At 42.0% G+C, this 24,274-nt stretch overlaps 2 protein-coding genes across 8 annotated transcripts in view; one reads left to right on the top strand and one right to left on the bottom strand.

Moving 5' to 3' along the window:
- The window catches only part of Ctnna2 (catenin alpha 2), a 992,415-nt gene that overhangs the window by 620,653 nt on the left and 347,488 nt on the right, over nt 1–24,274 (top strand). The window lies entirely within an intron of this gene.
- On the bottom strand, nt 7,080–24,145 carry Lrrtm1 (leucine rich repeat transmembrane neuronal 1). 4 transcript variants are annotated; one of them, XR_007342070.1, is made up of 2 exons: nt 21,256–24,144; nt 7,080–8,441 (listed from the first exon to the last, which is right to left on the bottom strand). XR_007342070.1 is itself a non-coding variant. In XM_015499870.2 (2 exons), the coding sequence occupies exon 2, from the start codon at nt 23,121–23,123 to the stop codon at nt 21,558–21,560; it is 1,566 nt and encodes a 521-aa protein (XP_015355356.1). In that variant the 5' UTR covers nt 23,124–23,182; nt 23,453–24,145; the 3' UTR covers nt 21,190–21,557. The 4 variants fall into 4 exon arrangements, 3 of the variants coding, with proteins under 3 accessions (XP_015355356.1, XP_048643388.1, XP_015355355.1); XM_015499870.2 differs by lacking the exon at nt 7,080–8,441 and having other exon boundaries at nt 21,190–23,182; nt 23,453–24,145; XM_048787431.1 differs by lacking the exon at nt 7,080–8,441 and having other exon boundaries at nt 21,190–23,182; nt 23,300–24,145.

Raw genomic sequence — 24,274 nt, forward strand, 5'->3', positions numbered from 1 at the left:
ATATATATATATATAAAATTTTGAAAACTAGAGAAACCTTAAATTTAATATCTTAAAATAAAAACACCTTATTAACTCATGTTTCTGTGTATTGGTAACTGGGCTGGGCTCAGCTTGTGAGTTCTGATGATCTTGGGAAGGCTCACATGTGTTTGCACCTGGTGGTTAAAGTTCTTGCTTATGTGTCTCATGTGTCTCTGAAAGTATTCTTTGTTTCTGAACAGGTACTCTCATTGTCCATCAGCCTGGGCTTGGTTATATATAGGGATTCCAAGGTTCCCAGGAGCAATCAAGGGTATATTTAGTGCATTTGCTTTCCAAATGTCTACTTGTGTCGTGTTTGCTAGTGGAAGTCCCATTGGCTCAAAGAAAGAACAACACCAGGGTTAATGGATGGAGAAGGGGAGACTGGCAGTTATCTTGCAATCTTCCCTAGACTAAATTCCCTTTTTAGAAAAGTATTTTAAAGGTAATAGGGAGATGTATCCCTCTGTTGGAGACTGAAACTGTTTATCTCTGAGCATATTAGTGATTCTACTTTTGTGTGCGTGTGTGTGAGACAGTATGTGTGTGCATGAATGTGTGTATGAGAGAGAGAGACAGAGAGAAGGTGGGGTGGGAACTAGAGGAAAGGGGGAAGGAAATGGAAAGTTGAGAGGCAACTAGGATAAGAGCTCACTGAGGCAAGAGGCTTTGGTCACCTCATGTCCACCTATGCAAGACGACCAAAAGAGAGTCCTCAGCTCAGGTCTATTCCCATCTTCAGCACTCCATGCCCTACTGATATAATAGGGAGGAAGGGCACTAGACTTGTTCTTGGAGACTTCCTTCTTCTACATGTGCCTTCTTGCTGCACATACATGTTGAGTGCTGTCCCCAGGCCAGTACTGATCTGGATGCAGTGACTCTGCTCTTTCTCCCAGTGGTCACAGACAAACAATTTTGGTTTTTCTTCTGTACTGTGAAATTATGCAGTTTAATAATACTATGATATTTCTTTGTTTTTCCTTTTTTAAACTTATCTTACATCCTGGCTCTTTAGCTCCCAGCTTTTTGCTTTGATGGCATCCAACAGTGAGTGGAATGGAGTACTGATGAAAAGAAATGCATATATAGAGTTGATTTCTGTGAGCAAGGGTCTTCTCATAGTTCATTACATTCCATCACTAGGGGGTCTTGGACTTTTTCTTGCTCAAGTAAAATACAATGCTCAATGTATTGAGAGTTCTATATCATGGCCCAGATGCCTAGGAGATTTGCCTGATGAAAACAGATTATCCTACATTAAGGTTGGGATCATGTGTTCTTCTTACTTGCACCTGTTTTCAAACAGAAAGGTTTATTAGAAAGGCATTAGCAATGGAGTGTTGTACCTTTGCTTACTCTTTGTGAGTTTGTTTTCTCATCAGTTCAACAATGCCTACCTAACTGCATTCTTGTAAAGAGCAGATAATATAAGTTTCTATACCTGCCAAGGCCAGGGCCAGTCTCCTTCTCTGACTTTAAATATATATATATTTTATTTTCCTGCCTTCAGTCTTTGATAGAGCTAATCAAATGGGATCATGTGTGCTAGCTGCAGCACTTCAAAATTACACAGTACAAAACTAATACTAAAATATTATTACTGACACCAGCCCATGCTATAGGAGCTTGGAAATTTCAGGAGATTCTCATGACTCAGGTGTCTCCAGCTGTGTTAGAGACAGCACTGGGTTAGGACTCAGGAGTTTCCAGTTTAGAGCTTTGCAAACTGCTCTCTTGTCCATTCACTGGAAAATCAACATATATAAGTGGAGCTGCACAAATCAAATGAATTTCTGAAGCCTTAGGTAATGCAACAAAAATATACACAGAGACCCCTCATTTGAGAAGGGTACATTGAGATCATATCTTTTAGTCCAACTCTATTTAGCAAATTGGTGAGGTCCTAGCCTTGGGCTTGGCATAATCTTTTGCTGATCTTTCCCCCTCTTTTATTTTTCCATTTCTGGAGACAGCAAATTTTGATTGGTAAAGGACTCTCAGATAACTCTGAAAAGCATTATGTGAATACAAAGTTTTGTTTATTTTCTCAGTAAGTTGATTTCTCCCCTTGAACCATTTCTTTTTGAAATGCTTCAGGGAAATGTTATCATTTCTTTCTATTTCTCAAGAGAGTCATAAAATACTAATATATAAAAAGGCTATTTCCTGAAATGTCTCCTCTTGTCTTCTTTGATCTGAAGAGATCTGGGATCATCAGGGTGACCAGAAATTAATCATCCACAAATGGTATTCAGATACATCCCTGGGTGCTCACTCAGGATCCATGTTTTTAAGTTAGTACATTATCAAGGCCCAGGACAGGATTATGAACTCATCAGAAATTGAAAGACTAATTTTATACAGCCTATGGTGCTCAGACGTGATTCACTTCTGGAGGTGAAGTCATTGGAGTTCATAAAAAGGACAATTTCTGATCAGTGGGAATCAAGCCTATTGGACCCTCCAAATCAGTCTTTGAGGTTCCCAAGGATGAGTGTTCGATGAGATTGAGTGACTTGCAAATGAGTTTACACTGAAATGCACGTTAGCTTCAAGGGGAGGGGGAGAATTTGAGAGTGTGGGCTTTAATCACTGAAAAAGGTCAGTAAATGTTTCAAGAAGTTACTTTCTAAACAGTGCAATTTACATTTATGGGTGAGAAGAATCAAAGGGTAAGTAATAAGGTAGACTTGGCATGTGGGACCTACTTGCATAGGGACCTCATAAATGCAACCCTAGATGTAGAACTTGTAACATGTTTGAGTTGACTTTTGAATAAGTCTTGTTTGATCAGCTAGGAAAGAACCCACTTAATAGCATAACTGCAATGGAAAAATATCACATGAGGTATAACAGATGATATAATTTGTATGTGTCTCCCAAATACCTTCATTGCAGCTGAAGGCAGCTGGGAAGAATATATTCGTGCTATCTAAAGTTGGAGGGACAGCTTTTCTCACAGGGAGGACAGCCACTGCAAATGCTGTAATAGAAGGATAGAAGAGGGGACAGGACAAGAAAGGGAATATTTGCTTTTTATTACTATAATGAAATACCTGAGGCAAGCTACTTTACAGATAAGACATGTTTTTTGTTTGTTTTTCTCATGGTTTAGGAAGCTGAAAATCCAAACAGCATGTCACAGACCCTGGCATTGTCCCTTCAGCCCCTGGCTGCATCACACCATGGCAGGAATGTGTATATATCTCTCTTTGTGTTCTCTCCTTTTCTTCTTAGGAAACTATCAGGATTCAATCATCTGGCCTCCACTATGATAATCTAAGGGCCTAAGTTAATCACCTCACAGAGGTCCCACCTCTAAGCAACATAATCAGATTAAGTTTCCACCTCTAAATGTCATTAACATAAAAGTTGGGGATGACACTCCTATATGATTTTGAAGGGGACAAACAATATTCAAACCACAGCAAAGGGTAAATAAAAGAAGAGGTCATGGTGGGGGGGCAGGGGAAAGAATGAAGAAGGGGCTAGAAAGAAATCAACCAGCCACTAATAATCCGAATGGTTAATTATCATGTCAAGTATTTGCAGTCATATTATCTCAGTTTCCATGAGAAAGCAAATTTGTGTGAGTGAAATAATTCCATTCAGCTAAACATAGGGGAAGGAATTTTGTCTTCCTGCTTTAACCGCAGTTATAGCAAGGAGCATTATAAATTCACTGGGACCACCCAAGTTCTTAAGGAATTATTTTAATATCTTAACCAAGGATTCCATTTTTTTTTAAAGTTGAAGATGTGGAATTAACAATAGAAGGGAAATGCAAGAGAATTGGGGAGTTGTAAAGGCCTAAGTCTGGACGGTACCGTACTGCTACTCCAAAAACAGAAAAGGCCTTAACATCCTCTGGCCACCTGTTCTAAAGTGGGCCGTCAAGGGATAAGATCAACCACTGCAAAGGCACTGAGGAGAGGTTTCAGCTCTGAGCCCTGTCGTGAGTACTTCCTTCAGTCCCTCCTTTCCCGTGACTGAGCTTGGGAGCAGAAACTATGGAATGATCTCTCTCATTTCTGCTCTCAGTGGCCCTAACCAGCCTCTTCTTCATTTCCTCTTCAATGGAGTCTTCCCGCCATTGATTTCCCTTCCCTCTGTTGTGAAACCATCAATACCCCCACCCCCCGCATCATCCCTCACTACTGTCACTACTGACCTTCAATCCCCCTTTTTCCATCGTGAATCCCTCAAAATTCTCTCAGGGGCAGAGGAAGATTCAACCCTGTTCCTTGAGAGATGATGTTTCCACTGGCAGCTTGAGATACTGACCTTGTGCTTTTAGCTTTCTAACTGAACTGGCCCTACCTGACTCCATTTAGAATTTTGATAACTTTTTTCTTCCCTTGGGGAAAAAAAAAACATATTACTGAGAATTTCCATCAAGGACACCTGTCCACCTGGTCAGTCATGAGCTGGCTTTAGGAAGCTGACAAACTGAGCCTATATCATTTTTAGCCTTTATCCTGGTGGTAGACTCTACCGTGAGGGACAGAGAAGATGGGGAATGACAGTATCAATAGCACTTACCACACTGGTATCTTTTGTATTACAAGTTTCATTTGCCAGCGTAGTACTGAGAAAGTGTCCATCCCTAATGACGACTACATCCTAACCTATCCCTCAAGACCAGGACAGGGTATCTTGGTGGTATTCTTACCTTGGAATGATTTCTCTTTTATTCCAGGGCATTCATGGAGAGGTTGATGGTCACCTTTGCTTCTACTTTTTTTATTCTGCAGACCCAGTCATCAGTCCCCATATGTCCCTTTGTTTGGTCTCAGTGGGCCCACTTGGTACTCATGAAAACTGATAAAACTCAGAGAAGCCATGACTCTTGTAAATAAAAGTTAACATCCCCTTGAATGTTCATCAGACACTCAGATTTGATGGAGAATTAGATTGCCTTCTGACTGATGAGCCTTCAAAATGAACTTGTAACAAATACTGGTAACGTTTCAACTATGACTATTTGCATGTTATTATATAGGGCAGGGTTGTATGGTAACAACCAATGAAATAGGTATAAAATTCATTTTAAAATAAGGGTAAAAATATTTCACTTGCTCAGTTTTTCTCTTTCAAAATTGACTTTTAATCACTATAAGATTCTCTTACCCATCCCAATCTCTTGATTACACAGTGGCCCTGGAGGTCAAATATTGGTCCAGAACTTTCAGGAATGGTGTCCTGATCTTTGGGCCACCTAACTCCCATTTACCTTGTTTATTGTCTTGTGCCCTCATGTTCCCCTGAAGGCAGGCAGAACTGCTCCTTCCTGCCATGTTTGAACACTAGAGTGTCTTCAGATAAGTGAAACACGGGTCCCTATGACCCCACCTTCTTAAGAGTCCCTCGTAACCATTTCCTACGGAGTCCCGTCACTTCCCACTAGATGCAACCACATTATACTCCAATTTCAGATAAATCCATCACTTCCCATATCCCCATTAGATGCAACCACATTATCCTCCAGTTTTAGATATTTTTTCCTAAGTCTTTTGTTGCTCTAGATTCTCCATCAACCCCCTTCAAGCACTTCCTTCTGTTTCTTTCCCTGTGAGACAATTCTCCCCTCAGGAGCCTGCAGAAACACTACTCTGGATTCTGTTCCTCTTTAGCAGAGAATGTGGAGGAAGGATCTTAGAGTGATTAGCTGTTTTCTCACTTACTCATCCTGTTGTAGATAGGATACATTCTTTACTGAAATGGAACAAAATTAGATTCTAGATTATCCTGCTGATTAAGTGTCTACTTATGAAAAATCATATCATCACATGCTGTTGAGTACCTCACCAGTATGCCCAGCTGACACTTCCCGCTCGCTCGCCTGCGTCCATGCTGCTGCATATCATGGACTGTTCTCCTTGAAAGCTCTTTTCTCTCATTCTGCCTGTCTAATCCCTCCCACCTGAACTCAGTACAAAGTCCATCTTTTTTTTTAATCAAACCCTGTTCAACTTCCGACCCATTTTCTGAATTGATAAACTCCTCTCCTTTTTCTGTATCCTCAGGGGAACTTGCTATACCTAAAGTATAGTGTGCATCTTCTTCAACCTTAGTTTGTCATCACATGTGTGGACATTGTGCCTATTTCATTGGTTTGTAAACACTTTGAGAGTAGAACCATGTCTTGCTTTCTTTTGTGTCACCCCATGGTGCCTAGAAACTAACTGAACTGAATTGATGCAAATAAGTTGTCCCCTAACCATGACCAGTGTGTAATATGACACAAAATATATATGCATACTACAGAAAGTGGATGAATAATACAATTGAAAGAAATCTCGCGGGGCAGCCCAGATGGTTAAGATGAGTGCTATGAACAATGACTGGTTCTTACAACTTCTGGTGGTAAAAGACAAAGCCCAGAGCAAGCTGAGGGCATTGAAGAAGGCTGCATAGGTATGTGTGCACCTTCAACTGCATGTTCTTTCATCATGAAACTTTGAATGAGTGTAAAGGAAAGGAGATAACAGAGCAGGTATGAGCATAGGGAAGGTTATGAAAATAACTGGCACCTGGGGGTTGATTTGGATAGACGAAAAAGACCCCTTAGTGGTTTCTTATGTTTTCATCAAACCTTACACTTATAAAATGCTATCACATATGTTATTTTGTGTGATACCATCTACTGAGGTCTATAGGCTGAATTACATTGTATTGCAAATAGCATTATAAAGGAGAGTCACTGTGTACAGCAAAAAATACATTTAACTGGTAATAGTTATGTTTGGTACCAAATGTGAAGATGATGATAATGATAACTGCTGATGCTAATGATACTTATTGAATGCTTACTGTGCACCCACCATGTGTAAAATGCTTTGCATACATTAATACTAATTTTCGCAACACCTTCAAAGTAGAAATTCCAAACCATTCTGAGAGTAATAGAGATGAAGTTGTTTCTCCATATCATACAGCTGGTGTACTACAGAGCTGGGACTCATATTAGGTGTATTGCATTCCAAACTTTAGTCATTTTTTTTTTCATTTCTTGGGACTCAAAGGCCAAGGACCAAGCAAACACAACAAAGAGGAGAACACAAATTTTATCTCATGATAAGTACTTAATTTGCACTTCTGGTAGAGTATAAATGTATGTATTAACCAGCTTAAAGGTCACTGCAATGTAAAGCCATTACATTTACTTAGTGCTTCATCCCATTGGAGAGTGCAGATCTGTGGGCTTAGGCAATTATTTTCTTAGTTAATGACTTAATTACCATCCCAAGATTTAATCTTGATGCTCAAATCATTTCCCCCTGCTAACTCTGTTTATGTTAGAAATGCAAAAACACACTTCCAGGCCTTGACCTTTAGTGGCTGCTCAGGGTTACCCTGTGAGAGTGTCCCAAGTATGGGACATTTACCTGAAGGTGAGACAAACAGTGGAAACCCCATGACCTCCTTCGCACAGGGATTGAAAAAACCTCTTAGCGATCTCCACAAATTTATGTTTGCTGTTGGAAAATTGCTTTGGGAAATGATGTGGATCACAGAAGTAAATTTCCTGTCAAGATAAACTTTTGTAGTGAGCAAAGCAGAATTTGGGGGGAAAAAAAGAGATCCCTGGGTGTTTTATCTCATTTTTATTAACATTCTTTAATATTTACCGCAGTCGTACTTTGTGAGCCAAGCTGTTAGTGGAAAAGCATTGAACTACAAGAGAAGATTCCGAAATTTCTCTGGAGACGATAGCTTCAGTCTCATTTTACAAATAGAAGCTGTTGGTGACAGATGTGCTTCAAAGACCTGGCAGTAGTTAAAAGAATTAAGGTGAAAAATACAATCCTTAAAACCCCACCACACAGATACCAGGATTCATTGCCTCTGGACTGGCCCAGATTCTGCAGCCAGTTTCCAGAAATTGCTGTTATGCAGTCTGCACAGACGGTGGAGTGCTTGGACAAGGAAGGCAGAGGAGGAAGCTTGGCAGCACCAGCTTGGAGCACGAATCTTCTTTTTTTTTTTTTCCCAAAGAGCTGGGCCTGGTAGAAAATGAAAACAAAGACAGGTGCCTTCCCTGTCTTACATCTGCTTCATCCTTTGGGTTGGTGACCCTGGAGAAGCAGGTGGAGCCCAGCAGTCTGCTTGATGCTCCATGTGTGGCTGAATTGTGCTGGAGTTCAGGGCTGCTTGGCCGTGGGATCCAAGAATGTTGTCTCACAGGCTGACAGATACAGGACCATAGGGGAAGAGAGTGCTTGAAGGCTCAGAAAAGTGAATGGCGCACTCTCAGTGGCAAGGATATGGTGTACGGGTGATTCTCAATGAACCAAGCTGGACTTCTGCTTCCACTTTCTTCCCGGAGTCTCTGTTTAAGTTCTCAGAAGATCAAGCAGGTATATGCTGTTGGGGAGAGGTACGCTCAGAAAAAGAAGACAGGGGTATTGAATCTGTTGATAGAAATGGGAAGAATCATTATATTAAAAAAAAACAACAAGCAGAAGAGGAGGAAGAATACAGTCATCTGAGGCAGGTCTTAGAACATCTGCTAGGGAAGGCCCTGCATGAGGGTATCTTTGTCACTAATGCTACTTGACCCCCTTCTTTACTAATGCTATCTGACCCCAAGGAAAGAGAGCCGTTGTCTCCCCTTCATTCCAATTACTGTGCTAATTATTCTGTACTGATACTTCTGCTACTAAGCACCAGTCCTGCTCTTCCCTCTGTAAAGATAATTCCTATATGACAGTTCTAGTGTTCTCCTGAATTGAACCTCTAAAATTCCAGGCTTGGTATACATATTTGTCTTCCCACTGACTTAGGAGGCTAGGCAAGAGGATCCCAACTTCAAGGCCAACCTTAACAACTTAGGAAGACCCTAAGACAAAAAAATAATAATAATAAATAAAAATGGACCAACGATGTAGCTCAATGGTACAGCCACCCTGGGTTCCATACCCAGAAATAGATAAATAAATACATAAAAATTAATTAATTCCCCTCTTAAAGCCTCTATTTAGTTTACACTTCTAGAAATCAATAGCTCTTCATGCCATCACTTTTCCCAGGCTTTATTTTTATAAATACAACATGTGAACATGGTGGTGAAAGAATGGGGCCAGGATGATTGCTGGTTGAGAATTTATTATTGGGCAACATTTTGGTAGATTTGATATGCATAACCTGATAATCAGCTAATCTTCCTAAAATCCTGCAAGGTGTATGTGTATGACCATTCTAGAGGTGGAGACAGTAGGTCCACAAAGCTGATGTAATCACCTGCCCTCCGGCATTTGGACCTCTTGAGTCAGACTCTGTTCCATGGGGTGGAAGGGAGTCAAGGGTAAGATGTCCTGTTATAGAGCTAGCGGCCTTCTTTCAGTTTCATGGCCTCCCTGCCACATAAGTGCTCAACAAAGGAGTCATGTGGGACTTTATTCAGAAAAATGACTAATGGCAGGAATTAAATAAGAGCTTAGAACATATGGTCCTAGGAAGCCATACTGTGCAGGTAGCCAATTACACAGCTCTTGTCACCACTACCCTAAGAGTTCACAAACTAAGAGTTCACCTTAAATCCTTGCATAGGACCTCACAGCTTTGGAGATTCTGTCACTCACATTATCTCATCTGATCCTAACCAGATTCTTAGGAAATAGACTGAGCAGGGATTATTTTCTGAATTTTATAGTTCAGGGAATTGAGGTCCAAAAGGTGATGATTTATTTAAGCCAGTAAATGGCATAGACAGTACCAGGGCTCTGTCTATTAATTCCATGCCCAATAGTTGTTTCTTTTGTTTTGTTTTTTGTTTTTAATATGCCATGAAGCCTGTAAATAAAGACAGTTCTGGAATGTGCTGAGTACAGGAGGGGTTGAGGAGATCAAGTCCCCTAAATGAAACTGTAGCTGTCCAAAAAGTCTTTGAATCCTAGTTTTTATTATCAAGTGCCTTCTCAAAGCCTCGATTGGTAACCTATGCTTTTACTGTTTGCTCTTGTCTCTTCCCCTTGTCAATCAACATCCTGTTCAGTGCCTCCCAGCCCTTTTCTCATTATCACCTCCCCAAAATCAGATATTTTCCTAGTTAATCCCACACCCTGAATTTTAATCCCACACATACATTATATATTTTATGTACTATAGGTGTATCTGTGCATTATACATACAAACCAGTAAGGGTTTTTCTTTTTCTACCCATAAGAAAAAATTTTGCTCCTCAGTGCAATATTGTCCCCATTGAGAATGTATGATAAAGCTCATTAACTATGAATTGAGTCAAAAAATAAATAAATAAAAGACAGACTGATGGTTGGAAGGTAAGAAAAGAGGGATAAAACAAATAACAACAAAACACACCAGCAAAGACACAAGTAAAACACTGAAGAGAAGACAGTTCTCAGTTCCCTGACATTTAATGCTTTCACTGGAGATATAGATTCATGTATTGAGGTTTCACTGTAGGCAAAGCATTCCCAATATTCTCGTCTCCAGCTGGAGCAGAGCACATACTAATCATTCTATGGATGAATCACAAGAAGAGTGTGCTTTAGAACAGAACCAATTTTGCATATGTATGTACAAAATAAAATGCTCCCTCTGACCACACAGTTTCTCTTTGTGAGGTTGGGGAGATCTCTAAGGGAATTGGAGCCTACCCTTGGTGAAAGTTTGATAAATTCACCACTTTGCCTGTTGATAAGTGATAGAAAAGAAGAGTGTGTTGGAAATGACCCTAACTTTCCTTCACCTTTTCAACTCCAGACCCTGACTACCAAATCAGAGAACTAAAATCCACTACAAACAGACACTACAGACACTACACTACCTAAGAAAGAGACACTACACCATAGACATAAGAAAGAAAGGCCTGCACAAGTGAAATTGACTTGCCCAAGGGTCAGGAACAAATTGGCACAATGAGAATGTAGAATCTACCTCTTGATACAAGACCTCCTCTCCCAAAAGAGAGGGTCAACCTCAGATATGAACTTCTTCCTTTGTATTATTTTCTCGAATAGCATCATGACTCTTATACACAAAGGAAAATCTTCTCAAATGCCAACCAATCTGTTACAACAGGAGATATATACTTAGTGACCTGGGGGCCTGTATGATTTAATATTGCCCAATATTAAATAAGAGCTTGGGAGTTTGATAACAATTGTGAGCTGTGTAGTGGCTTTCCTCCTTCAAGAATTGACTGCTGACAGCAAATAGCTCAGGGGGGAAATGAGTTTTGCTGTCTTACCAAAGACCCACACACATGGACAGTGCTTCCATCAGCTGGTCACTAGCCTTCAGTTTTTATGAAAGTGGGAAGATGGTGCCAAACCCATATGTCTAACCAGATGTGTGTGCAGGTTCACATACATATTGCAGTGATGGCGTAGATTTTCCAGGGATGCCTGACCAGAGTGGGAAAGTCCAGCCAGTTAAGAACCAAAACAAAACTTAGTGAGTGTTGTCTGGGCTAGCTGGAAAGCTGTGAAGGAAGATGCATGTCCCTCTAGTACTTCCAGACTCCACTCTCTTTCTCCTTTGTCCTCTTCTTTCTGGCTCAGCGCTTTCAAGAACTCAGATTTTGGGGTATTATCTTATTACAGAAAAAAAATGTAGGGAACATGGCTTTGGAGAGCAACATCTCAGGTACTTCCAGGCTTAGCCCCTCCCTTGCTGTAGGACTTTATTATATTTATGCCTTGTTTTTTAAATGACACTTATGTATCCTCTTCCATGTGCCACTCACTGTTCTAAGTACTTTACAAAGAATGGCTCATTTAAATCTGATTTAGTTCTTGCACCAACCCTTTCTCCAATCAGAAAGGTGAATAAGCTTGCTAAAGTCACTCAGCCAGAATTTGAACCCAAGCTCTGCCTCCTTTAACACATATCACCATAGTAAGTGACTCTGGGCAGGTAAGGTACATTTTTAATATGAAGATGCTAATACTCTGAACAAGGAAGAATGAAGGTTGATCACAAGGCTCAAATGAGAAAATGTTAAGGATTTAGGAGGTTGCCGAGATCTTAGTAAGTGAAATATAATAAACACTCCTGTGGATGGGGGAATTGCCTTTCATAAATGCACCAGAAAGAAATAGAGGCATCTTCTGTAGACTGTCATGGTGAATCTGGCAGAACTCTGATGGCACAGTCCTCTAGTTGGTGGTACCCCTCTCCTTCACAGGTAAAGTGTTTACAAGTTAAACGGTTCTGTTGTTCACTCAGTGACTATTTGCTTAATCCCTAGAAAAGAAATGGTGTGCTACTTTGATTAAATGAGTTGAGCAATATCAGTAGAACTTGAAAAGTTTTCTATAGGTACATTTCAGTTACGATGCAGTGTCTCCTCTTCTTCCCTATGCTATGTTTGTTCTTGTCTGTGTTTTTGAAATAGTTTGCAAAATAAATAAATAAATATGAGAGACTCAGATAAACATGGCCTGAACAGCAAGCAAAGGAGTGAGGCTGAATTCTAAGAAGGACCACTATTTTTAGAGTAAAAAGAAATTTTAAAACCTACAGATTGCATGGAAATATAGATTTCACTGAAAATGCAATCACCATGGAGTAGACAGTGACACAAAATCAGAGCGTGTGGTTGTTCTACAGCTGAGGAACAAAGGATCAGACTGCCCTGGCCAACTGAAGACAGATTGTGTATTATTCTATTAATTGTGTGTAACTTGGCTTTTCCAGACCTTTCTATAGCAGACTAATCCAGCTCTTGAATGCTGCTGTGCTTTCTCCCTTTTATTCAAGGCTGCCTACAATATCTCTGAGTTAGACGTCCCTGACACAGTGTCTGCAATATTGAAGGTTCTAAGTTGACAATAAACACACTAATGGTAAACACCTAAAAATGCATAATTTTTTTAAAAAGGACATTGGTTTAAGGAGGTAAAATATACTGGAAGATCCAATGGCTTTATTTTTAAGCCCCATAAACTGTTGGTGGATCTGTTCTAGGACATGAGCATTTGCGTCTATTGTTTCATTTAAGAGGAACAAGACAGGATCTCCTGTCCAAATATTCATCACCCAGCTGTTTTAGTGCATGAACTTCTAGCATTAGAGTGATTTCCTAAAGGCGTTCCCCTAAAGACCCTTATTTAAGCAGCAAAAATCTCTTATCACAACTCATCAATCAACAGCCTACTAGGATTTAGTTTTCACACTCTTGGAAGAGCTTGTGGGAAAGCTGCTGATGGCTGAGTGGAAAGGGAACATTTATTGTGTGTTGGTGATATTCAGAAAGAATTGATATATTTTTGGACGTCTCCTGAGCATCCTGGAGGCTTCTGTGGAAAAGAAATGTGCATCAGGCATGGGGTGGGTATGGGGGGTAGTCACAAAAAGGGACAGAGGAAAGACTATGATGACAGACTTAAGAATTTCTAGACTCCAGTTGGAGGAAAAGATATAGAAATGTGTGCACTGTGTTTTCCAGGGCTCCTGGAAGAGTTATGGATTTGGGTATTTTGAGCAGGGTCAGCTCTATCTCATAATGACATGACCAATCTGAGAAGGAAAAATAATTGGTAGAGAAGGAAGGACACAGAATTTAGAAGAAGAAGTTCCAAGTGCCCCGTCTAGCAGTAGCAATGACCTTGGGTAAAGCTACATGACATCTTCAGATCTGAGTTTTCTGGTCTACCTTGTAGACTGTTGGGATAAATGAAACGAATAAAATAATAATTGTAAATTGGAAAATTATCAAGTGCTCAGAAACCAGTTCTAAGCACATGTATGCTTACAAATCTTTCTCCTATCCATGCCACCAGGTGGAGCTGATGGGGAGAAGGGAAGGTCTTCACTTAACCCTCAGTGGCCAACCCGCCATGTATGTTTAAAGACCAGCAGTCAGATACCTAGATGTTATAGATTACTGAGCCACACACGCTGTGATTCCTGAGACCCTCTCACTCGGTGCTTCTCCGGATTACTGATCTTTAGAATCACCTAGGAAGTTTAAAAAACAATCTCCTTACCAAGGCCACTCCCCAGAGCTATTAAATCAGAACCTCTTGTGGTGAGATGTCGCGACCCCTCGCCAGCAAGGGAAAACACGACACAGGATTCTTCTTCCAGCAGTTTATTCAGGCCTTGATTCAAGTATCATCTTCTAGCGACCCCCCGCCGAGCGCCCAAGCACAGCCTAATAAAGCCTCCCGCATACCAATCTTAAGCTGCCACGTGGACCTTTCTCATAGGATGGGAAGGGATTGCGTGCCAATTCTCCATATTAGGAGTTGTTTGTCACAGGCCACAGTGGAAGCCGGCGCCATCTTCTAATGGCGGCCACGGTCTAATTAGAACGGCTCACCACAGTGAGATCCAGACATTAGTATTTATTAAAGTTCCCAAGTAGTGCCAGTGTGCAACCAGGGTTGAGAATCATCTTTCCAGCTAAGGAAAAGAGAAAGAGGATGCAGCTGGAGAATGAATTATTATTATTTTTTTCTCATAATGCAGTTGGGGAAAAAATGGCTTTCCAACATTACATTGAGAGGAAGTAAATAGCCAACCTGGTAGAGCAGAATAAAGAAAAAAATGACTGAAAAGCTTTGAGGAGCCAGCTATTTATGATGATTACTTCATCAATATAAAACACAAAATCATGAAACTCTACTTGCTCTGTTTTTTTTTTTTTTTTCTTTTTCTTCATCTTTCTCTTCTTCTCCTCCCTGGATGATCTCTCCCTTCCTCTCTATCTTTCCTTTTCTCTCCATCTCTCTCTCCCTCTCTTTCCCCACCCCCTCTTTTTCTGTTCCCCCTTCCTCTTCCTTCTTCCTTTCCTGCCCTCATTTTACTAAAGATCTCTCAACTCCTAATATTGGTTGTTGTCACTTATAGGAAATTTTTTTTATGCATCCTGAACAAATCTTTTCCTGCATTGTCCCCCCACACACACACATACCCCAGAAACAGTCCTAGGCATTTTGTACATATCTTAGGTCTCACTTGTGTGCGAGTGTATATCCTTCCTAGGACTTCTTTTCAACTCTTCCTGAACATTCTAAAAACCCTATTTTCCCACCCACATGTGGCTAAGCTTTCTCATTTGTTTTTCAGCCTCTCTATCTACCTCTCTGAAGCCCCTGTCTCCCAGTGATATACTTTTTTAACATATCTTTTCTTATTCACATGCAGGCAAGTTTGATGAATCCGAATGTCTAGGGAATGGGAACTCAGGGAGATTTTAATTTTCTGGTTAAATGACACTAGCATGAAAAATACTTTTATTTCAAATTTTATTTTATTTTTTTTGGTGGGGGGAATGATAAAACAGAATCTAGAACTGGAAGCATCCTCAGGGAATACCTTGATAAGTCTTCCTAACAACAAAGGGACAGAGGCTTACCAAAGTATGATGGTTCCTGATATTCCCAGGTCAAAGACCCAACTCCTGATTTCCAGGCCCTATTTCTTCCATAGCAGTTAGTGTCCCGGTTAAACAGGACCCAGTTTAATCTGAAGCACATTCTTTAACATGAACTTTCTAGTTCTTTATGGTGCCACCTTCCCATGAACTTTATCCATTTATGTTGTCTTCCCACCCTCAAATGCATTCATTCGTGATGTCTGCATCTCTAGCCATCCTGCTTCTAAGGTCTGAGATGATGTCTTTCATAAACATGTCCATCCTACTCACTAGAATAAACACATTGATTATTTTTTTTTAATGGGAGTTCATTCTTACCTATCTTCCTGTCTTGGTGGGGATTGAGAAATTATGGGCAGGTGAGCTGAATTTGTTCAGTCTCCAGAACATCTCCTAGAAGGAATATCAAGTCTCTTATTTTCCTTTCCATTAATAAATCTTCACTGTTAACTTGATGCTTTCCCTTCTATTTCCTAAGTAATATATTGCTAAGGAAAAAGTGGGTCAATGGAGAATTCTGACTAGTTTTGTCCTAGTTAATTTAAGTTCTGCCATATGTTCTTTGAGATGCATGTGCTAACTACAGGTCTTTCGCTGATTAGCAGACAACCTGAGGGTTTTTACTTTAGACTTCCAGTTCCTTGGCAAGAGAGAGGAAGATGGAAAGGGAACAGAGCTAGGTGAACTAAAAGCTAACTCAGACCACTCTATGCAGAGCTGGGCACAGCATGTTTAGTCACATATTAATTTCCACCATGATGCAGGGTTAGAATCAAGCTCAGTACTCTTGAAGTTTTGGGTCAAATAACTGTTGAATGTTGATGATGTCCTATGCATCATAGGATGTTTATCAGTATACATGACTTCTACCCACTAGACACCAGTAGCACCCCACCACCATCCTCATACAAAATTTAAAAATGTATCCCAACATTACCAAATGAATGTCCACTGGGACATTCATTTGACAAATTTGCTCCTGGTTGAGAATTTCTGACATAGACACATGGTCCATGTGACCACCAAGAAAGAAATGTGAATAAATCCCTGATAGTAACATATGGATGTCTTTGCCAGTCTGAGTCCAAAATCCTCTAGTAAGAGATAGGACTAGATGATCACTGGCAATTTCTTCTCCTGGAAGCTGAAGAGAGGTCCCCTGTGTTGATAGAGTTCTACATTGCCCACTTATTTGAGCATTGCACCCATATCATTCAACAAACTTGTGCTAAATATGTCCTTGTGTCCAGTCTAGGCTCTTTGTTGGGCATGGGAGTGGAGGGGACAATCATTCAAGGGGAAAATTGCACAGTGAAAAGTCCATCAAACTGAAAACCAGCACTCTGAATCATTAGCTGAGAGACTGAACCAGTACCTGATATCCACCAGTTGCTGATATCCACTCCCGTAGTGAGATCAAGGTAAAGGCACCCATTTCCAGCAAACACTCAGGCAATTTTATTTATCCATCTCTTCTACATCTCTGTCTAAACCATAAGGATACAACAGCCAACCCTTTCACTTTCAGCAAAAATCCAGAACTTTGACAAATTGTGTCCATTGGAGGAAAGTCAGGAGGTGGTTTCCTGTCAGAGTAAGAATTTTGCCTCCTGGATCCCAAGTAAAATTATCAAGGGTAGAGCATTTTTAAGTGGAAAAAATATTTTTCTTACCACTGAGGTGCAAAGTACTCTTGAGAGTGCATTTCAATTTGCTGGTTCTCACCACTAGACAACAGGTGTGTATACTCTGCCATGGCACAAAGAGTGCAGAGGATCCCCAGCCTGCAAAGCCAGTACCAACTTATAACTAATGCTTGAAAATGCTATCAACAATAACAGTCCTTTATATCTCCATCAGATTGGTTTTATCACATCTTTTCTTAAGTAAAGTTGATCACAGGAGAAAGAAAGAAGTTCTGGGTATTTATGTAATGTGGTGGTGCCTATCAATGATTGTGTTCTTATATGTATGGATATTTATCAATAAGTATGTATGTACATGTTTACTTTTATATACAAAAATATATGTATATGTGTGCATGTGTTTGGGTGGTTATATTTGTGAAGATGGTTAGATAAATGTGTATATGTATCCCTAAACCTCCTCCAAGTTTAATAGTTTCATTCTAACTAAATACATGTTATTGGCAAACTCAAATTAACTATAACAATCCATCTAATTGACATTTATCTTGACTTCCCTGAAACATTATAATAACTCATTCTCCAAAAACAGATATAAATTCTGGTGCTTGGATAATTTTCTCTGTGAGGGAATGTCTGATGACTTTCATTTCATCAGAATATGGATCCACTGGTGGCTACTGCTATTTGGCCGTGCCAGAATAGAACAGGTGTCAGACTTGCTGACAAGTTGATTAATGCAAATTAGAAACACAGGTGGCCCCTAATCCCCGCCAGTGATCTGTGTGATCTGTGTGCAGTTGCTTAGGAAACTTGGGAGGAATAACAAGTGGTGTTTGCCCCTTTAATTACTTACACATACTCATAAATGTGTTGTTGATGCTAAGTCATACCAAATGTCTGCCTTCCTGAAAGCTGGGGGGAAAAAAGGTAAGGTACTCTTGTACTTTGAAGAGCTTGGGAAAATGTGAAAAGTGATTTTAAAAAAAATTTCCTTTTACTGAAATAATCTTTTCTGTATGATGGCAACTTTATAGCATATGGTACATGTTGTGGGACAGGTGGTCCCAACTATCTCTGGCTGTGTCTTATGTCAAGGGCTTCCTTTCCTTTGAGAACTGTTAAAAGATTGGTTTCATTTAACCTTCTCCTCTGGTACAACCTAAGAAACTACCAGAGCTAAGCCTAATGTGAGAGCATCATTTGTCATTGGAAAATACTTTTTTCTATATAAATACTTGAAAAACCTCAATACCATTGCTGAACTTTAATCAGCTGGGAAGCAACTGCAAATGGGGGGTTAATCCATCACAATGCCCAGGATGAGACGTGAATTGTGGCCTTAAATTCTTTTCAGATAGTACAGGATAATGAGATTAGCACCCTCTGTGGGAAGAAAAAAAAAGTGCTATACCTTTAAAATTTAGATCCCCTTTTAAATGTTCAGTAGTTTGCTTAGAGGGGTCAGAGCAAGTTTCTTGAAGCTTAAAGATTAATTAATTTGAGAAAGAAAAAAAAAGTGTCACAAAACCTTAGTTAAAACTACCACTCTCCCTTATTCTTGGCTTCTCCCTGCCCTGCCCTTCTCAAAGTAAGAGGCACAGGACCATGAAAGGATGTGTGAGCTAAATTTCTCTGTTTGTTTAGAAAACATATTTGCTTGCCTGCAAATACATACCATTACAGAAACATGCACACACACACACACACACACACACAAATTAAGAACACAGCTTTCTATGGCTATCATTTGTTCCCAAAGTCCCAGATTGTAGATTCCTTTTTCCAAAGATCTTTCATTAGATTTCCATGGATTTAAGGTCTTCCAAATACATGATATTTTAGTCATAGAGTAAGGGGAAAGCAGAAAACAAAGCATGATTATTCTCTCTTTCTCCTGACTACATTTTTTAAAAGTACAAAATAAAATTGGGATCAGGAAATAAATTAGTTTCCAATGTCCATTTTTTTTCTAGAGGATTTGGGGGAACCGGTAGTTCTGATGTTTGCCAGAAAATCTTTGCTCCTGGAAGCTTTCCCTATAAGCACACCAACACAACCCTTCCATGCGCCAAGCAAGAGCAGCTTTTGGCAATGCATTCCTGTAACCTTCCTATGAGGAGGTTAAGTTAACGGAATCTTCCTTCAGTGGCCACAATTTGGGAATGGCTTTCTTTTAAAAAAGCCAAAAAATTAAAAAAAAAAATGGTATGCACTCTTTTAGAGGAGGTCTCTTTATTGCAGTTTAATTTATAGATATGAGGCACATCCTTGTTCGTATTACTCCTGCCCTCCAAGTGATATGCTGTTTAGAGTGGCAATTCCAAATGATTATGCTTTGACTAAATCCAAAACCCATCCTCAAAGTTTTTGAAGCCCTTCTCTCTTAGAACATTAACAGTCTGAATGGGTGTTATGTACATGGAATGTGTCATAAAGTCGTGTCTCAATTATAAACAAAGCAAGATGAAGTTTGCTGGTCAGAAAGAATGAGTGGGGGAGGGGAGAAGGGAGGGAGAGAGAGAGAGAGAGACAGAGAGAGAGAGAGAGAGAGAGAGAGAGAGAGAGAGAGAGATAGGAGGGGAAAGAGAGAGAGAGAAGCTATCTCCCATGTCTCTCAAGGCTTAACATCTTAAAAGATCTTTGCAAAATATTTCTCTTGCAAGAGCCTCATAGAAGCCATAGTTTTAGGCATATTGATTTCTCCATAGGCAGAAGAAAAATCTACAATTAATCTTCAGCTTAAGTAAACCATATAGTGATACTGTTCTGCATTTCAAAAAGCTGATTTTGCCTCTTTAGGTTGGTGACTAGAGGCATTTGCATTTTGGGGGATGGTGTTGTGTTTGTTCCTCATCCCACTTCCTGCTATTTGGACTTATCTCTTAAAATGTGTGTGTGTGTGTGGGGGGGAGTAGAAATAGAAAGAGATGCCAGTCTTTAGTATCATTTAGAAGGGTGAGAAAAATACTTCTGGACATGGACTGATTGGTTCAGTGTTCACCATCTGCCATCCATGATACTTTATTTTAATCATACATCTGATTAAATTGTTAGCTGGTGAAAAACCCTTCCATCCAATACATACTCCCCTCCCCATTGCCCTTCCCAGAACCCACTAACTACCATCACCACTGCCTCCTCACTCTTAATGGAGTTTAATAAAAAGCTAACATCGCAGTGGTGAATCTGAAAACCTATGAGGGTGGGAAGGAGCAGCCAATAATCCCAACAAAGAACAAAAGTGAAAAACAGGGAAAGCAAGCATTACACAAAAGGGCCATCTGAGAACAGGCAGCTTTTTCTGCCCCGAGTTAACAAATTATTCCCATCTCAGTAATATGCAAACACAGAATCAAATGATGATCTTCTCTCACCCCACCCCCATCCCTGCTGTATCAAGTCTGTCCCTAAATTCTCTTGCTACAAGTCATTACCCTGCAGGCATTCATCCTGAGTCAGGAATTCCTCTTTCCCCACAGTAACTAGGAGTGTGCTGTCATTGCTCAGGAGCTTAAGCTGACTGCAGTTTTAGCAATGTGCTCCAGAAACATAGCTTTCAGTCCTGAACATTGGGATTCTGCTTCCTTCTCAGTGAAACCACAGAGAGCAGGGGCTGAGGGACTCTCTTTAATATCGGAGGGTATGAAAAAGGGCACCAATGCTATGAGTTCTATTGAATCAAAGGCAGAGAAGAATTATGAACAAGTGGCATTTGTAGTTAAAATTCTGAGATGATTTGAAAGATGGTTACATTAAGTGCAAAAATGTTTCTTGCTCATAGGACAAACTGTCTGGCATTGCCTTTTAAAAGCCATTTACAATGATCATTGCCTCAAAAGCTGAGTAATAATGACCAGTCCTCAGTCCACCTTTCACTTGCTTTATGATGGTCAGATTACACTGCCCACTCCCGGATAATATAAAAGATCTTGCTTTTTTCAGTCTTTACTCATGTGGGGTAAATTAATCTGTATTATTACACTGATAAGCTTTGTTTGCCCTTTTTAACATTTAAATAGACTCTGCCTACTTTGCTTCTTGATTTCTTGATTCTCCCACTGGCAGTATCCTCCCACCCCCTCCCCCATCCAAAGGAAATTGTAACTGTTGCTTCTCTTGTAACACAGGTAACAATTCATTTAGGTTACACCAGTCTGTAAAAACTGTAAATGCTATTTTATTTTAAACGTTTTAGTTTACAAAAAAAAAAAAATCAATGATTGGTACCTTTTTACACTCTCAGATTCCTGAATATGGACAGATCTTCAAAGGGAGGAAGGAGTTTTCATATGAAATTTAAGATAGACTGTCCAGAAGGTTGTGGGGTGGGGTTTTGTTGTGTTTTATTTCGTTTTTGTTTTTAAGACACAATAAAGCTAAAATGTCAAGTCTCTGGGAGAGATCCCCTTACAGTTTCAGTCAAGGAGCAAATCAGAGCACAGACAAGGAGACCCCAGCCTGGTGCCCGCCGGCCCGACCGGCTGCCCAGGCGTTTTTGGTAGCGCATGGGTTGAGAGCCACTGGGAGGATCACACCTCGCATTCCCTCGCGGGCTGCTGGTGGCAGGTACAAGAGCCATACTCGTTGATGATCACCAGGGCTCCCTCAATGTGGTTAGGTTTGTAATCAACGTAGTATTCCTGGGCAGACATGGCAGCCATCTGATGCATGGTCTGTTTCTGCTTTTGCTTCCTGCGCTGCGTGACAAAGCACTGTCTGAGCTGCCTGAGGCTGGCTGGGAAACACTTCCAGGACACGTAGAGCACCAAGACCACGATGAGAAAGGAGAAGATGAGGGCCATGGTGCCGGTGACCACTTTGTGGATCTGCACGGCATTCTCAGCGTGCTCGCCGGGGAGAGCCACGGTGGCTGGCTCGGGCGTGCCGTCGCGCTGCCCCTCCCCGTCGTCCACGAGCGTGGTGGCCGAGCTGTCAGGGAGTCCCAGGTCACTGCGATTGGTGACTGCCGAGAGGAGGTGACCGCTGGTGGGCTCGGCCCCATCCTCGCACAGGTGGAAGGCGTACACGGCATCTAGGACATCCTCGCCCTGTGCGTACTCCGGGCTGGCGCACTGTAAGTTGCCATCGTAGCGCCCCTGGAAGTTGCTCAGCCAGGAAGCCAGGGCACAGACGTTGCGCCCGCAGTCCCACAGGTTCCCCGCCAGAGTAATGCTTGTAAGTGACTTCCAGGAGTTGAGAATACGGGGCTCGATGTAAGTGAGGCGGTTGGAGTCCAGCTGCAGGGACTGCAGGTGCGGTACTGTCTCGAACACATGGGGCTCCATGTACTCGATCTCATTGCCAGACAGGTCCATTTTCTCCAGGTTCCAAACCCAGTCCAGCGAGCTGACCACAATGGCCACCTTGTTCCTCCTCAGGCAGAGCGAGTTCAGAGAGATGAGGCGCGGGAAGTGGGCGAAGTTCACCTTGACCAAATCATTGTGCTCCAGGTGCAGCTCCGTGAGCTTGAACAAGCCGGCAAAAGAGTTGCGCGCCAGACTCTTAAGCTGATTGTATCCTATGTCGAGAAACTTGAGGCTGCGGCAGTCCTGGAAGATGCGCACGGGCACGAACTGGATGGCATTGGCCCGCATGTGCAGCGTAGTGAGCTTCCGCAGCCCGTGGAAGAGGTCTGGCGCGAGTGCCTGCAGTTTGTTGTACGAGAGGTCCACGCTGCGCAGGTTGGGCATGGGCCGGAAGGTGGTGTTGGCCAGTTGGGTGATCTGGTTGGAACTCAGCGTGAGTTCCTTAACTCGGCGCAGTTTCTGAAAGGCGTCCCCCTGCACCGAGCAGATGTGATTGTGATCCAGATAGAGCCACGTGAGCTGCATTAACCCCGTGAACTGGCCGGCGCGCAGCTCCGAGAGGCTGTTGTAACGCAGGGACAAGCCCAGCAGGCCGGACAGGTTGTGGGGCGCCTCGGTGAGGTTGAGCGCCTCGCAGTACAGCAGCCGCCCCTCACACCGGCACAGCTGCGGGCACCCGCTGGGGGCGGCGGGCAGCATCTGAAAGCAGGCCCCCAGCAGACACAAGACCACCCCCGAGGGCCTCCTCAGCAGCCAGTATAGACAGAGACCGAGCAGCAGGAAATCCATTAGCGAGAATCTTTCCAGAGAGACTGGAGAATGTCCATTGGAAGCGCTCGGTCAGAAATCTACATCATATTTTATTCCGAGGGAGGGGGAGCGGGGGGAGGGGGAGAAAAGGGCAAAAATCAAATAAATATATAGAAATAAAGAAGGACCCCCCTCCCCAAAAACCACACGTTCACCTCTAAGCATGCAGAAAGCTGGGCGGCATAGAAAGTTCACAGCCACGGAAAGATCAAAGAGATGGTGATTTGGTCCATGTTAGATGCTGCAGCAAAGAAAAGGGAGGAAAAAAAAAAATCTTCGGGAAAGAATTTAATTAAAAAGTGTCTTACCCACCCTTTTCCAGAGAGTGACAAACTCCATTCAGCTGCTCCCTTTGTGTGCAGGCTAATTATATGCAGGGCGAGAGAAGACCCCTCTGTGTTTCCGAGGCAGCCCGGGTCCGCGGCCGGCGGATCTGGCAGGCGCACAATGTCTCACTTTGCTGCTCGGCTCTGGGCTGCAAGGGCGGCCGGCGAGGCGGGGAGGCGACTTCTAGGACCTGCAAGTTTCCCAACTACGTGCCGGAGCCCGGGCTTCGCCTTCCTGCCGCCGTCCTTTTCCTCTGCAGTTCGGACTGTGACGTTGTGGGGGGAAAAAAAAACCCTCCAAACTCGGGGCTCGCGACTCCCCAGGATTTGACAGTCTGGTTAATGTCCGTCATTGGAAACGACCACTGACCGGCGCCACCTTTTACTCCGCGGAGACCGCCTGCCATTCGCGCCCTGGGCAGCTGCGGAGAGCAGGCTCGCTCATGCTTTGCGGACGGCGGGCGGCGCGGGCGGTGGCGTGGGGAGCGGCGAGCGGCGCCCGGGCTCCTTCCCTCCGCCAGGCAGTGTGCGGCGCGAGCTTGCACAGGCACCTACTGCTCACTGAGTGTCGTAAGCTGCTCACGATTGTGCGTCTTCCCGGAGCACCTCTGACATGGGCAGATTGAAAAGGGGTGGGCATAAAACCAACATTTTACCGAACCACTAAAGTAATATATGTTCTTTGATGAAATGGAAAACACTTTCAGCTTTTTTTTTTTTTGTCCATATTTCAAAAAAGAGGAAGGGGAGCGGGTAGAGGTAGCCTTATCAATGACAAGATATTTCCAAGTGGGAAATTGAAAT

Source organism: Marmota marmota, unplaced genomic scaffold (assembly GCF_001458135.2).
Source record: "Marmota marmota marmota unplaced genomic scaffold, marMar, whole genome shotgun sequence".
NCBI classification, from domain to species: Eukaryota; Metazoa; Chordata; class Mammalia; order Rodentia; family Sciuridae; genus Marmota; species Marmota marmota.